The 13951-nt window shown below is 38.4% G+C and overlaps 1 protein-coding gene across 1 annotated transcript in view; it reads left to right on the forward strand.

Moving 5' to 3' along the window:
• LOC104464105 (slit homolog 3 protein-like) overlaps window positions 1-13951 on the forward strand; it is a gene marked incomplete at both ends in the record, with an annotated part of 133906 nt that overhangs the window by 62156 nt on the left and 57799 nt on the right. Inside the window, 4 exons of the mRNA XM_010076731.1 lie at window positions 5487-5555; window positions 6663-6734; window positions 6904-6975; window positions 13125-13196. Of these exons, the coding sequence (XP_010075033.1) occupies window positions 5487-5555; window positions 6663-6734; window positions 6904-6975; window positions 13125-13196 (285 nt within the window). The remainder of the gene's footprint in view (window positions 1-5486; window positions 5556-6662; window positions 6735-6903; window positions 6976-13124; window positions 13197-13951) is intronic.

Genomic DNA, 13951 nt, shown 5'->3' on the forward strand with positions numbered 1-13951 from the left:
TCCTGTTTGGTTTTGTTTTTTGGGGGTTTTTTTGTTTGGGTTTTTTTTTTTGGTTTTTGGTTTTTTTTTTTGCACTGCATGTTAGGTTCATTTAGCCTGCAAGCTTATTCAGTATTTAGCACAACAGTTTACACAAGCGACTGACCATCTTACTAGCAGAGGGATCCCATTGAACTGTCTTTTAGCTTTTTATTCCCCACCTCCAGTTTGCTGCCTGTTGCTGCCCTGGCCTTAGCATGGCACCTTTATTCAGACAAATCTCCAGTTGCCAAGATGATTTTGAGAATTGCTTCCCATACGTTTGCTGCCACACCTACGTGGAGGTGTTTACCATTCACACCCCTCCTTTCCATCTTCAAACGCAATTGGGATTTCTCTTGACTTGTGGCTAAAAATAGTGGCTCATACCTGGGCCATGAAGATTGTTGCAAGAAATATGTTCTAAACAGTTAGTTATGATACACGTAGAATATTGTAACAATTTAGTGCCATTTTTCAATACGCCTGTATTGCTGTTGATCAAAGGGATAACTCTGAAGTGAGATATCTGATGGAAATCATCTGCTTGAGAATGCAAATACTTCTGCTTGTCTGGCAGTCTGCACTATTTTATACACTGACCCTTAACACAGACTTCAGTGAATTTTCCTTTGATAATAAAGGAGAGAAACAATTTAGATCAAAGCTTAGGCTTACATGGTCCTGTGTCATAAAAGGTTTTACAGCCTGCTTAATTCACTGTGGAGGAAAACTCTCCCATTGAGAGAATGGATAGTTCTGTAGAAAGAAACTTTAGTTACAGCTGAAATAGAGGACTTAAATCTGCATTTCAAATCTGATAGTTTAGAAAAAGTAAAGAGTGTCAGTACTATGAAATAATGTGTTTGGTGACTGATGAAGTTCGAGTACATATCAGAAAGATGACTTCAGCACTAATAGAGGTAAGTTTAAATTTAGGGTCTTCACTTTTCTCTCAGTCATGTTCCCGTGTATACAACCTGCAGGTGGTTGTCCGACATAAAAATGCAGCAAAATTGAGAGTCCAAATTTGACAAAACTTAAGTTCAAGATCCAGATTTGTTCCTAGATCCATACTTGAATTTTGTTTCTTCTCAAGAAACTGTAACTGAAGCTCTCAAAATTCATGCTTAGTGGATACACTTAGTTTTTCACAGTCCAGTTCCTTTCTAGACCACCATTCTTAGGAAATGAAACTTGCCTCAAAATTTTAGAATATTGGATATCTACATTAAAAAGTTTAGACTGTAACTTATTTTGGAAGTACATAGAATTGTCGAGTATCATCTTTTTTGTTATGTAACATTCTATATGAAATATTTAAAGAAATTAAAGGAAGGGCTTTGTGCCCTTTTAGTTACTGCCTGGGAACTGATTTCTCTCTCCGGTTTCTTCTCTTAGCACAGATTGCTGCTGTGAGCTTGACTTCATGACATTTCAGTACAGAAAAGGTTCCAAGTGATTCAAATCGTTACATGATGCTTTGGCACCTTGTGCTGGTTATATCACCTCCAGTCCAAGTGGTTTCAGTATAAAAATAGACAAGTTGGAAAAAGAACAGCTGTCATCTTTTATGCAGAGTTTTAAATTTTTTATATGTGACGCTAGTGTGTGTGGAAGGTGCTGCCGCAAGCACTGGGCTCCAAGAGCTGGTATGGTCAGTGCAGGCACGGAGCGGGGTATGGCCGTGCCCCACAGCGCCAGCCATCCCAGCCAAACCCTCACCTGTCTCCAGCATTTGGTCACGTTTTAGAAGCTTTTCATGGTAGGTGGTTGCTGCCATTTTATGAGAAGATGAACACATGTTTTTGGTTTTCTTTCCATTTTGGCTGTGGTAATTGCTTGTTGGTTACAAGTCATTGTTGAGACTTCAGGATTCCCAGCAGCATTCATGGGGTGAAAAACAATTTCCAATTCGATATATTAAGCTACAGAGTCTAGAGACTTTAAGAAGCAAAAGAGATTGTTTTGGATACTAGTCAGTTTGTCTGTATTAAGGCAGCTGACACCCACGCTTGACTCTCTTTGTATATTAATAACTTGACTCTGAGCATTAAAATTAGATATACATTTTTTTAATTCATGCCAGAATTTCTTTGCATACCAGATGCCAGGTACATCATCTTACTTTGGTTAAGGACTGAAAAGAACTGAAAATACAATCTTCCCTACCTCATTCTGTTATTTTTTTGTGTTTGGTTTGGTTTTTTGGGGCATGGGGTCTGTAGCTACATCAATTTATATATATATATATACACACACATACATAAATAGACAGTTTTGTAACTGGGCTCTGCCCCTTCACCCTCAGGAATAACTCCATATTCACCGAGTCCAGCTTCCAGCCCTCTTTCAGCCTCCGCACATCATCTTCAGCCCAGCCAGGTCAGAGCTGCGGCCCCCGCATCCCCTCCCTGCTCTGGCGGAGGCCTGGCCCGCGGTGGGCAGCAGCTCACCTGCAGCAAACGGTTTCTTCAAGTGTTGATTCTTGGCATGCTCTTAAGCCCTAAAAGTGCTGGTTATTTCAAATTCATTGCACTTAAGTGTGCTTTCAAAATGAATGCCTTTTGCTTAGAAAATATTGCCATTCTTTGTATGATGTGGTGAAAGGTTTAACAGTGGTAAATTGCTCTTATGCATGCATGAGACGTATATAATCAGTAATTTTTTGGTGTAAAATTGTGTTTGTTCAGAAATTATACCACCAGTATAAGTATCGTAGCTTTCTGCTAGCACATTTATATGACTGTCAAATTACTTAGAGTAGAAATCCAAAGCTATTTAGAGCAGATCTTCTGTAGGAGTTGAACTCCAGGGGTCTGCGTTTCTGTGTTAGTCTGAGTAATGAAGCACTGGGTTAAAATGTGCACCCTCGACTTTTGATTGCACCAGAAAGAAAAACGGGGGGGGGTAAACCTTGGCTAGCCGTCATCAGTTTGTTCAAATTGCAGGCTGTTTCGTACTGAGATCAACAAGAGAATATCCTGAAAATATATTTCTGAACATTTCAACACATTGCAAGAGCTGATTCTCCTTTCCTAAAGGAAAATCTTCTATAGCCTCCAAAGACATAATGCATGACCTGCTATTGATTTCCTTTTGAAATCATGTGGATTTTACATTTGGAATAAGGACTGGAACCTTAACCTACCCTCATGCATGGATTTAAGATTTGCATCTTTCTTGGATGAAAGAGAAGGCACAGACTCCCAGCATCTTGCTGTGTCCATAGCAGACCCTGACAGGGGAGATGAGACATGATCTGCTCTGTTTAAATAGCAACATGTGCTTGGATTCTGGGGATCTTCTAAGTAACTATTTATGGTGTGAATTCACCAAAGAACTCAATTTTCAAAATAATTTATATCAAATTAGACAAAATAAAGCAGATGACTTTACACTTGCTGAATATGAATATCCATGGGAGGTGTCAGTGTGGCGTAACTAGCCCATGCGCTGGTGTGTGATAACCTGCACCAGCAGGGCAGCTGTCACTGCTTTCCAAGGGCTAACTCTTCACCGTACAGCACTGTCACTCGATGCTTGCCATCTCTGTGAATGGAGAGATTAATTTGTTCAATAGGTTTTTTTCATTAAGGAAGGATTTTCCTTTTGGCTAAATATTCAGAAGCCTATATCGCTGCCTGTCCAGCCTAATCCCAGCAAGAGCTGCGTCAGCTCCGCTGTGTGCTCTGAGGTGAGGCTGGGGTGGTTTGGTTGGAGTAGTTTAGTTGAAAAGAGGGCTGAAGCAATAGAAAATGGTGAAAGGGCATTATGCTGAAATAGAAGAGGAGAGGGGATAAAATATGACAGTTATAAAATGTATTATGTAAGAAATTCTGTTAGTGTTTACAGATTTTATTTTTAAATGATATAAAAATAAAGTTTGTGGGAAAATTTTCTTGGATTTAGTTTACACAAATATCTTTGTTGTTACAGTTAATGTAGAGAGGGAACATATAGCACAGTAATAATCTATTATTATTATTATTGTTTGCTATAGTAAATGCAGAATAAGGACCTCTGTTGCCAAAGAAAAGAAAATTATATGTGTGGGATAAAAATTCTTAACATGATTATCAGGTTGTATTTTCAGCAGTAGAGGCGGCACATATTAAGTGTTCTGGTGTCTGTGGGCTGCCTTTCCTGGCTATGCTTGATTGTCTTTCAAAATATAACCACATCAATGCATTGTCCCATGTCTACCTTAGGAAGAATCCCCCAAAGTATCTTGTAAGGAAGGGAAATATAATTTAATCTTTTATCCTCACCTGTGGAGGGAGAACTGCCTTCCTCCTACATGGTACTTTCTGAGAAGGTTGGATTTGTTTCCCAGGTAGATACGGTTTCTGGCAGTGTCTGGAGGATCACCTTGACGGTGTCATGGCACCACAGCGGTCAATTTCTGTTGAAGCCTGATTACCTTGCTATCTTCCAGGGATGCAGTTTCACCCAAAAGCCAAAGTTAAGGAAAAGAAATCCAGCTCTGTCTCTATTATTTTGTAATAAACATCAAAAGTCCCACATCCCACTGCTCCCACAGGACAGCTGTAGAGTCTTGAGTTCCCATGCTCTCTTCTGGGCAAGCTTTTGGAAAGTCTTATATTTGTTCAGGGTTTTCCCCTTGGTTACTGAATGTTCATGTTTCTTCTTTGGAGAAAAACTGCGAAATATGGGCACTGTATTCTGGGAAGAGGAGGACACAGGATTATCCCAAAAGGCTTCAGCCCTACTGTGCATGTGTCTGAATAGGACACATATTCAGTGGTGTCTCGGACGACTTCCACCCTGGAAACACAAGCTATTTCATGAAATACACTTAGTGCTTGTAAGAGGAGCATGTACTCAAAGATAATTTGGTCTTTGGTCTTCAATTGTACCTCTTGCACCAGGGTACTTTGAAAAGGAAGGGTGAGGAGGGTTTATATGCCATAGCAGGAATAGCTGTAATGAATATGGCATCGAGCTGATGGATATTTGTGTTGACACTGGAATCAGTGAGACTTTCTGCAACACAGAGATCTGTCAGTGCAGCTCCTCTTCCAGTTCTGGCTGTACAAGGAACTCAGGTGCCCAAGACAAGAACTTTCCTAACAGGGTCAGTCAGCGTTCAGCGTTCTTACAGAAACTTGTTAAATGTAACTTTAAAAAAGTTCAGGACACAAGCCATACAGTTTTCCTCCCCTTCTTCTATTGCTGTCATGTAAGAACCAAATGGTCATTTCTGTTTGCTGTAAGCCACACATCTTTATTCAATTCTGGGTCTTAAAAAAAAAAAAAAACTATAAGCCACTATCATGCTTTGCATGTCGGATAATTCACTTATAAAGGAGAAGCTGTTACAGTTTCAAAGTAATGAATCAAAGATAATTTCCTTAGTGGCTGACTTTATATTTTCATGCTGCAGATTGAGTGACAGGAATTCTTTTAACATGTTTGTGTAATTGTCAAATCTGACTTTTTTTCAGATACTTGGAAGGCAACCATCTGACTGCTGTGCCAAAGGGGCTCTCCACCTTCAGACACCTGACACTGATGTAAGAAATACATGATTTCAACCTCAAGAAAGTTACATGACTCTTTCTGCACTATGTTGTAGGTGAAACATACATAATTAGTATTTGGGGGGAAAAAAGCTCCACAAAACCCCCAAACCTTCTGTAATTTGAATTTGGAAAGAATTTCACAGTGGCCGCTGCTGCCAGTAAGTGTTCATAAAGAGTGGAGAAACAGTAAGGTGACTGAGAGCTCCTGAGACCCTTCCTCTGCAGGAGCTCCCAGCCTCTGCGAGAGAAGCTCGCTCTCACACAAGCTGCTACAGATTCACTTGGCAGATTTATCTGTGCAAAGCTGCAAAGGTCATTATCAGAGGAGATGGCATTAATTTGTTCTAGGTGAGGCAGTGTTTATAATCCTAAAGCAATTAAAATTTGCATAGCTGTTTCTGCTATGAACAGTTATACAGCTAGAGACACAACTAGACTTTTTTCAGCAAGATTCTCCATGAAATACACAGGAGTTAAATTTCGTGGCTGAGCTATTTATCAGAAATTTTCAAATGCTGTTTGAATCAGCTGTAGATACTCAAGTGAAATGGGCAGAACAACCTCAGACAGAAACAACATAAAGGGGAAAACTGGAATCCTCTGTTCTGAAACAGTGTTTTATTTGGAAACATCTCTAATTTTGTTTTTCAAGGGAGAGCAACAATAAAACAAAATGTTCTGTTTGAGCCTAAAATACTTTTTAAAAATGAAAAATTATTTTTTTTCTAGTAGTTGTCAATGTGAAGAGCATATGGAAATGGTATGACTGTAATAAATTGCAAAGCAAGTTGATGTGGTAAATATTCACCCACACTTATATCATCTATTAATTTATCCTTCTTCAAAAATCCTTCTTGTATTCACTGGTTTTTTTTTTTAATGTTATATACTGGAATTATGCCTTAATATTTCTGATGTCTGATGTGCTTTGCTTTTAGAGTTCATTCAAAATTGGTTAGAAAATACTATACCAATTGATAATATATGACTTTTCAATTGATTCAAGCATTTTGCTGTGCAGATATTATGTAATTTTTTAAAAACAGTTATTTCTCAATTCATACATATAAATTATATTTTGTGTGTATGTTTTTTCAGTGATTTGAGCAACAACAGCATAAGTGTGTTGGCCAATTACACCTTTAGCAACATGACCCAGTTATCAACACTGTAAGTAGTCCAAAGTTTTGATAACAGTTTTAATTGTTTTTCAGACACCATCTTTGGTGTTGATCTTGTTACTTAAGCATGTGGCTTTCCATGCATCTTTGTGGTTGAGTTAGTAGTGAAATTATCAAAGAAAATACAATGTTGTAACTCTGTTCTCTCATTCTCCCAGCATCTTGAGTTACAACAGACTTCGGTGCATTCCGGTCCACGCGTTCGATGGGCTCAGGTCTCTTCGAGTGCTGTAAGTACCACTTCTTCGATGCAGCTGAGTTGCAGCTTATTAGAATGCTGTTGATGTCAGGGAGGTTTTTAATGAGCAGATGGCTTTTGCTTGATTCGGTAGTCATAAATATTTTCACACAATTAGATTCAATGTACTTGTACTTAGGTGCAATATGTCCAGACTAGAGCAGGTGAATGCTAAACTTTGAAAAGAAGCAATTATGTATTTGCAGGATGAATGACTTTTCTCTGATGGTTCAGGGACAAGACCTACCATGAAAATAGGCCTCCAAGAGACTGCATAGGGTCTGTTTGTCTCTTCTACTTGGAGAATGTTTGGGATCCCCACAGCAAAGGACTTTTTGTAAAACTTTATCATAGAGTATAAGTTTTCATTGGATACTTCAGCAAGAGTGTCTTTACTAAAAACTCGTGTGTTTTCAGAATATTTTCTATTAATTTATATTTCTACAGGCAAGTTTTTACGTAAAAGAACACAGTCTGAAGGGAAGTTAGAAGTCCCCACACCAAACCAACTAAGTTGAACCAGTGGCTGGTTTGCTTAGTTGTTTGTGTGGACACATGACCCCTGTGCAGCTGACAGGACAAGGCGGAGAAGCCACCTTCCTCCCCATTGCCCAGCAACACAGGCGGGTCGTCATTACTTGCACAGTAAACTGAAAGCAAATAAATTAAATGGCTTATCTGTGATGAGATTATTCAGTATGCTGAAGGGGAAAGAGCTTTGAACACTAGAAGGTCAGTTCAGAGGAGTTGAAGAGTGTGTCCTGAGTGCTTTGAAACCTCCAATTAGTATTTTCTGGGTTTTTTAAAGTTAGATGTCATTCAAATGCAGAAGTTCCTGTGTATTTAAAGAGCAACGGTTGCTGTGCACTGACTCCCATAAGTGTGGAATTCAGGTGTCGACATGGGCAGTACTGCAGCTCTGGAAGCAATAAGGGAGTGCTGTCTGGCCAAGCTCTTTCACTGTGGTTTGAGTGGTAAAATAGATATCTAGGTTTCAAGCTCCTAACTTACAAGACAGCTTTTAGATTCCCAGTTTTCATTATTAAAAGCAAGAAAGATACGTGATTTGGATTTGTTGTTTTAAGTTTGGCTTGGGACTGATTTCTAGCACACTAGGATGGTCACATTTGAGCTATTGCATGAGTCCTGAAATACAGCCACAGATGAATATATTGTTTCATGGGCAAATAAATTATTCCATATGGAGCTGTCTTCTGGCCCACTTCTGATATGCAAGATAGCTTGATTAAAGCTAGTTTGGGACTCTCTACCCTGAATTACAGTGCAGATATACCGTGCCTCACTCTTCCCAGTAGATGTAATTTGTCTTTTCACTTCTGTTCTTGCAGGCCACGTATGGGCAGAAACAAAGGGCAATATTTTAATAACAACTGTTATCTTGTGGCTTTTTTAAATGATCTACTAATGAAATTGAAAAAATATCTTCCTCCTTCAAGGGAGAAGTCTTCCCTGTCTTGCACAGAGCCGCACACAGAGTGTAATGAAGCCTAAATGGGAATCTCTGCCTCTGCTCCGTGCATTTGGAAGCCTCCAGATTGATTTGATTTATTATGGCCCAGCTACAACTTTTGCCACATGTCATCTATGTTGTTATTAAAAATCAATTCTCTAGAGACAAAATGGCTTCTCAGTGACAGTGTGCAATCTGTTATTGTCAGTTATTCATTATCCATATTCTCAGGGGAATTTAAAAAAGAAAACATCAGCAAAACAGTTTCCACATTTTTTTAAATAAAAAGAATATAGAGGTCTCGTTACCTTTGGCTGTGCCTGCCTTTGAAGGTAGCAGACCCTCTCATACAGGCTTCTGTGTCTTCCAGATTCCTTATGTTTTCTTTACTTTTTGCCTCTCTGTGGTAAATAAGATAAATACGTATTTGGAAATCAGAATAATCATAGATGTATGGTGAAGTTGATCTTCAACAGATATCTGGTTCTGTTCTCTCTCTCTTACTCGTTTCAGCACAAGCCCAGTTGAGAAAACTGCAGAGTCAATATGTTCATGTTTAAACCTGGATATATATATATATATATATATCAGCGTTTACAAAATCAGACCTTCAGTCTTCACATGGCTTATCCATAATAGCAGCCAAAGTGTGCTGGGGAGCAATTTAAACATAGGGTCTTAAAAATTTTTATTTTAAGAATCAAAAGTTGATATCAGTAGGCTTTTGCAGCAGAACTATCGCAGTAAAAAATTGTTGGGTTTGTTTCTTGGTTTTGTTTAGGGGTTTATGTCCATAGCTAGTCTTTTTAGAAGCTAAATGTGAACAGATTGTAAAAGCTGAGATTGAGACAAAGTGATTATAAAACTTAGAACTCTCTGGTTGACCTGAACTGATTGCTTTGAAGATTATTTTTATTGTGTGACAATGTTGTAACTTCTGACATTTTGTCCTGATTTAATTAAGAGGCAAAGTCTAGAAATAAAAGTATTTTCTCAGATCACTAAGCAATTTTCCATGTTATATTTATGAAAAAAATATAAAATGAGCTACAGAATATTCTACTGACATGAGATATTCTAGTTTTACTGAAAACTGATGGATATTTACTGCAGTTCAAAGCTCACGCAAACATAAGTAATAGGTGTAATGATAAAGCTACCACAAATACTCTTCAGGCACCACGTTGGAACGTATTTTTGTAATATACTTTCACTGTTGAATGCTGCACTGGGTTGACCTAACAGAAATATTATTTGGCTTTGTTTCTGGTTTTGGGTTTGGGGTTTTTTTTTTTGCATCGCAGAATGAGTACTTGTACTTATCCAGGAAATCTGTAAAAGGCGCTGTTGTTATGGGCATTAATCAGTGACACTGTGGCTTCCCACTTCCTCTGACATCTGAGTTGTGTTGGTTCCTGCAGGGTTTGGCATCCTTCAGGGTTCATTGTACGTGTTTGCCCTTGATGGGATGTGGGTCTGTAAGCTCAGCCAAGCTTTTAGCCACATTTTCTGTCTTTATAGGGCAGATCATTGTTTACTGGAAAAGCATCCCCTTTCTGTCTATAGTAACCTAATATTAGGAAACAATGGGCTAGGAGGCAGGACTTGGGAACAGTTAGGGGAAAAAAAAAAAAAGAAAAAAAAAGCAACAACAACAAAAAAAAACCCACCACCAACCTAAAAGGATATGTTCAATTCATGAGATTACATGTAGAAGAAAGTTTTTATTTCAGTAATTCAGGTGTTTTGTTACTCTGTGTTCAGAGAGGAGATCCCCACCTCCTTAAATTCATACCCCTGCTGTTTACCAATATTTAGACAAGAGGATATGTAGCAGTTGTGCTTTTGAGGGAGAACATGGACATCAATGTGTGTGCTTTAACTGTCCAGATGTTTCAGATTTTATTTGACCGTTTGCTTATAAAGATTTTTGGTATAAAAGTACATTTCTGTTGTTGATCCAAGAGGAAAAAGATTTTACTGCATTGCTGAATTCTTGTGCCACCCTTATTGTAGGGTTTAAGTTTTTTAGGATTTATCATTTAATTTTAGCTGTGTGGGTGATGGTGTTGCTGATGTGATTTTTTCATTAAAATGCAGGCCTTTGCATCCGTGAAATATAGTAGTCAAGCCATTCATTCCAAATGGTTCTATATTTTTGATCATTTTACCTCCTTACAGATAAATGACTTTGTCATGCTTCAGCTGCTCTTGGAAGAAGTTTCCAAGACATTTAGGAAAGAAAATGCACCCCTTCACAGAATAAACAAAACTGATATGACATGAAGATAAATATAAGTTCTGCTATTTGTTCTGAAAGAATCATCTTGCACATCTTCAAGCAGCTTAGAAGATCAGAATATAAGCTCATTATGAGTTTCTGCTTGTTTAAATATGCTCATTTCATTGAAGGAGGGAACATTTTGATGATAAGTTGTTGATCAGACCTGATCTTTCATCCTCATACTAACAAATGTACTTGTTATTTAATAGCTGTGGGGTACATCTCAATCAGCTGGTCATTCTGTATAGCATTAGTGAGTTACTGCGTGGGAGCTCGTATCCTTCCGGTTCCTGTTCGGATTAATTCCTTGGAGATCCATCCTTATATATGCCAAGTACTACTATTAATAGCCGAAACCTAGGTAGGCTTAAAAGAAACCTTCAGAATCAGGATGTTGGAAGGGGAAGTTTTTGGTCTACTGGCATCAAGAACCAGAGAGAGATGCCAGCAGGATAACTCTGCTGTAGTTTTTGTGGTTTCATGCTCTGTAGAAAAACTTTGCAGTACAGTAAGGTAGAAACTGCAGCTGCAGTGAGCAGCTCTGAAATATAATCGTGGTGACATTGCTTATGCTCACACGGTTCACAGCCCCGTGGTAGAGCCCAGCCTCACGGGACACAGGACAAGCTGTATCTTCCCCTGGCACGTTTGTTTTCCCTTGCTGGTGTAAGGCAGTGTGGAAAGGTAGAATTCAAAGATCATCAGGTAGGTGAAGCTTATAGGGGTGTTAGGGAGGAAAAGATGCAAAAAGGGATGCCTTTGTTTTCATCTGGGGCTATTGTGCATTTCCACCGGCCTAGATGTTTCGTTTGTTTTAAATAAAACAGTGTGCACTCTTTCAGGAATCCGTACAGTCACAGAAATAAAAAAAAAAAAAAATGTGATTGCTGTGTTCCACAAGTCACCAGGTAAATTAGAAAATAAATGAGTAATACAAAACTGGCACACAGCAGGTTTGTGTTTTCCACCCTCCTCTGCCACGTCTGGAGCACTGGCAGTAATTCCTGGACCTGGGAAGGAGGACATAAAGAATACAGCGGTTTGCTATAACCAAACCAGCTCAGGGGAGAAGTGCAGAAGAAAATATAATTTTAAAATATTGATGTTCTTTTCCTTTGCAAGTTTTCTACCAACTTTTGTTTAAGAAAGTGCTAGTGAGACCCAGTGGAATCGACTCCTGTTGGCTCCTCATGAGTTCTTTCTGTCTGTTCCTATGTGAAATGGTAAACTGCTATTCGGTGACATGCAAACTAAAAAAGTTAGAATAAATAATTTTCTTGATGTTATTTTTTGCCACATAATTACCTAGTGGTGCAGAGGATGCAGCAGCTGAATAGCTGATTTTATTTATTTATAAAATGAAATCTTACATGATTGTATATCTTCTCTGGTGCATTTTCTGGATAGTTTTTATGCAGCTGTCACCTCCAGCATCCTGTGCCCTCTCACGCACTCACTTGTTGCTGCGTATTTTCCTGTCTGATCATAGCCATGGTGCTGCAGTAAGTGCCCTTCCTTTCTGTCAGCCTCTAGTGGAGGTGCCCTGCTTTGTAACAGGACCTTCAGCTGCAACTGCGATGAAAACCACAAGTAATCACAAATAATGATTTTTACTCTTGTGTCTGCCACTTTGAATACAAGTGTTGCTCTACAAGCTGCAAGAATTTTTTTTCCATTTCTGTTTGCCTACATAACACACACAAAAATGTATTTCTTAGAAAAGAGGTAAAGTGGCTGCTTAAATTGTCCTGGAAACAGTGGAGAACTGTTTCATAAGGATCCTGAAAACCCTGCTAGAAAAATTTTAGTTTCTTAGTGCAGGGTGAATAATGCCATAAAACAACTACTTTCAAGTATTTTCCCTGGTAGCATAAATATATTTGTCAAATGGATTCTAAAAATACCACACGAAGAGAGATTTCCTACTGGAAGAATGGTAAACTAGAATGTGAAAGTGCAGCTATATTTGCCCTCATGGATTCATGTTCTCTCCTAGGATCTCTCTGCAGTCAATATTTAATTTAACTTTCACAGCTCTATTTTCCCTGTTCTGTTTCTCCTGTGTTTTCAGCTAATGGGATTCTGTAAAAGAATACAGGTCTGTATGTGAGGGTCTGCTTGTCATCAATGCACTTTTAATAACATAAATAGTATGTCACCTTTTTAATTTGAAACATTAGTCACCAACAATTCCAATTGTATCATTATTAGAAATGCCAACATCGAGAAGCAGAAGTAATAAAGTATGGAAGCTCATGAGTTGTGAAGTTCACCGAAACTCTCAAAGAAACAAATTAAATATCCTTCTTAAGCACCAGTTCCTTCAGTTGTGGGGAGCAGATAAAACACTGTGGTTTGATACCCTCCTGCTTCTCCCCTCTTCTAGGACACTCCATGGAAACGATATTTCCACTGTTCCCGAAGGTTCATTCAACGACCTGGTATCCCTGTCCCATCTGTAAGTACTTCTGTCTGGGTTCATCTGTTTGATTGACAGTTTCAAATTTATAAAACAGTACATATTATTACAAATCTGAGATTGTGTAGCTTTCCTGTTTTTCCTGCTCGCTTTCCATATTCTGCTCTGGATATTCATAGTGCGTCTGTTCAAAGGAAATAAAAAAAATACTAGAACCTCTATTAGTTACCAAAATATTTTCTATAGGAAAGCCAAATGAGCAAATGTGACAGTTTCCTCTTCTGTGGACTTTTTGTTTAAGGCTTTCTTTCAGCATTGTCTATGTGAAATGCAGAGTGTGTTACGGTCCGAGAGTGAGACAGGAAACCTCCCACAAAGAGCAAATACTAAGCAAATGTGAATTCTTTGCTTAATAAGTGTCATATGTTTTGCATACTGGAATGTTGTCAGTGTATGGACTTGTTGATGAATCACTGCTTCAGACATCTACTTAATCATATGGAAATTGGTCATTTCACAGCATTAATACTTCATTCTTTAATTTGCAAAAATTGTTAGATGTTTCAGATATTTCAGGAAATTACTATTGCATTGGTGGAGGTCCAGGATATTTTTAAGCATAGTTCAGTTGATGAAAGAAGTGTAAAGACAAAAAGCTGCAGTTGTTACAAAATAAACCTGAAGTGTAACAGTTGGTCCCAAAAGAGTGAACAGAAAATGTTTTTTCACTGAGGCAATGTGTGGTACTTGACATTCTTAGAGAATAGACGTAAAGGAAAAGTAATTTTGTGTAG

The sequence above is a fragment of the Pterocles gutturalis genome, unplaced genomic scaffold (assembly GCF_000699245.1).
Source record: "Pterocles gutturalis isolate BGI_N339 unplaced genomic scaffold, ASM69924v1 scaffold363, whole genome shotgun sequence".
Lineage (NCBI taxonomy): Eukaryota > Metazoa > Chordata > Aves > Pterocliformes > Pteroclidae > Pterocles > Pterocles gutturalis.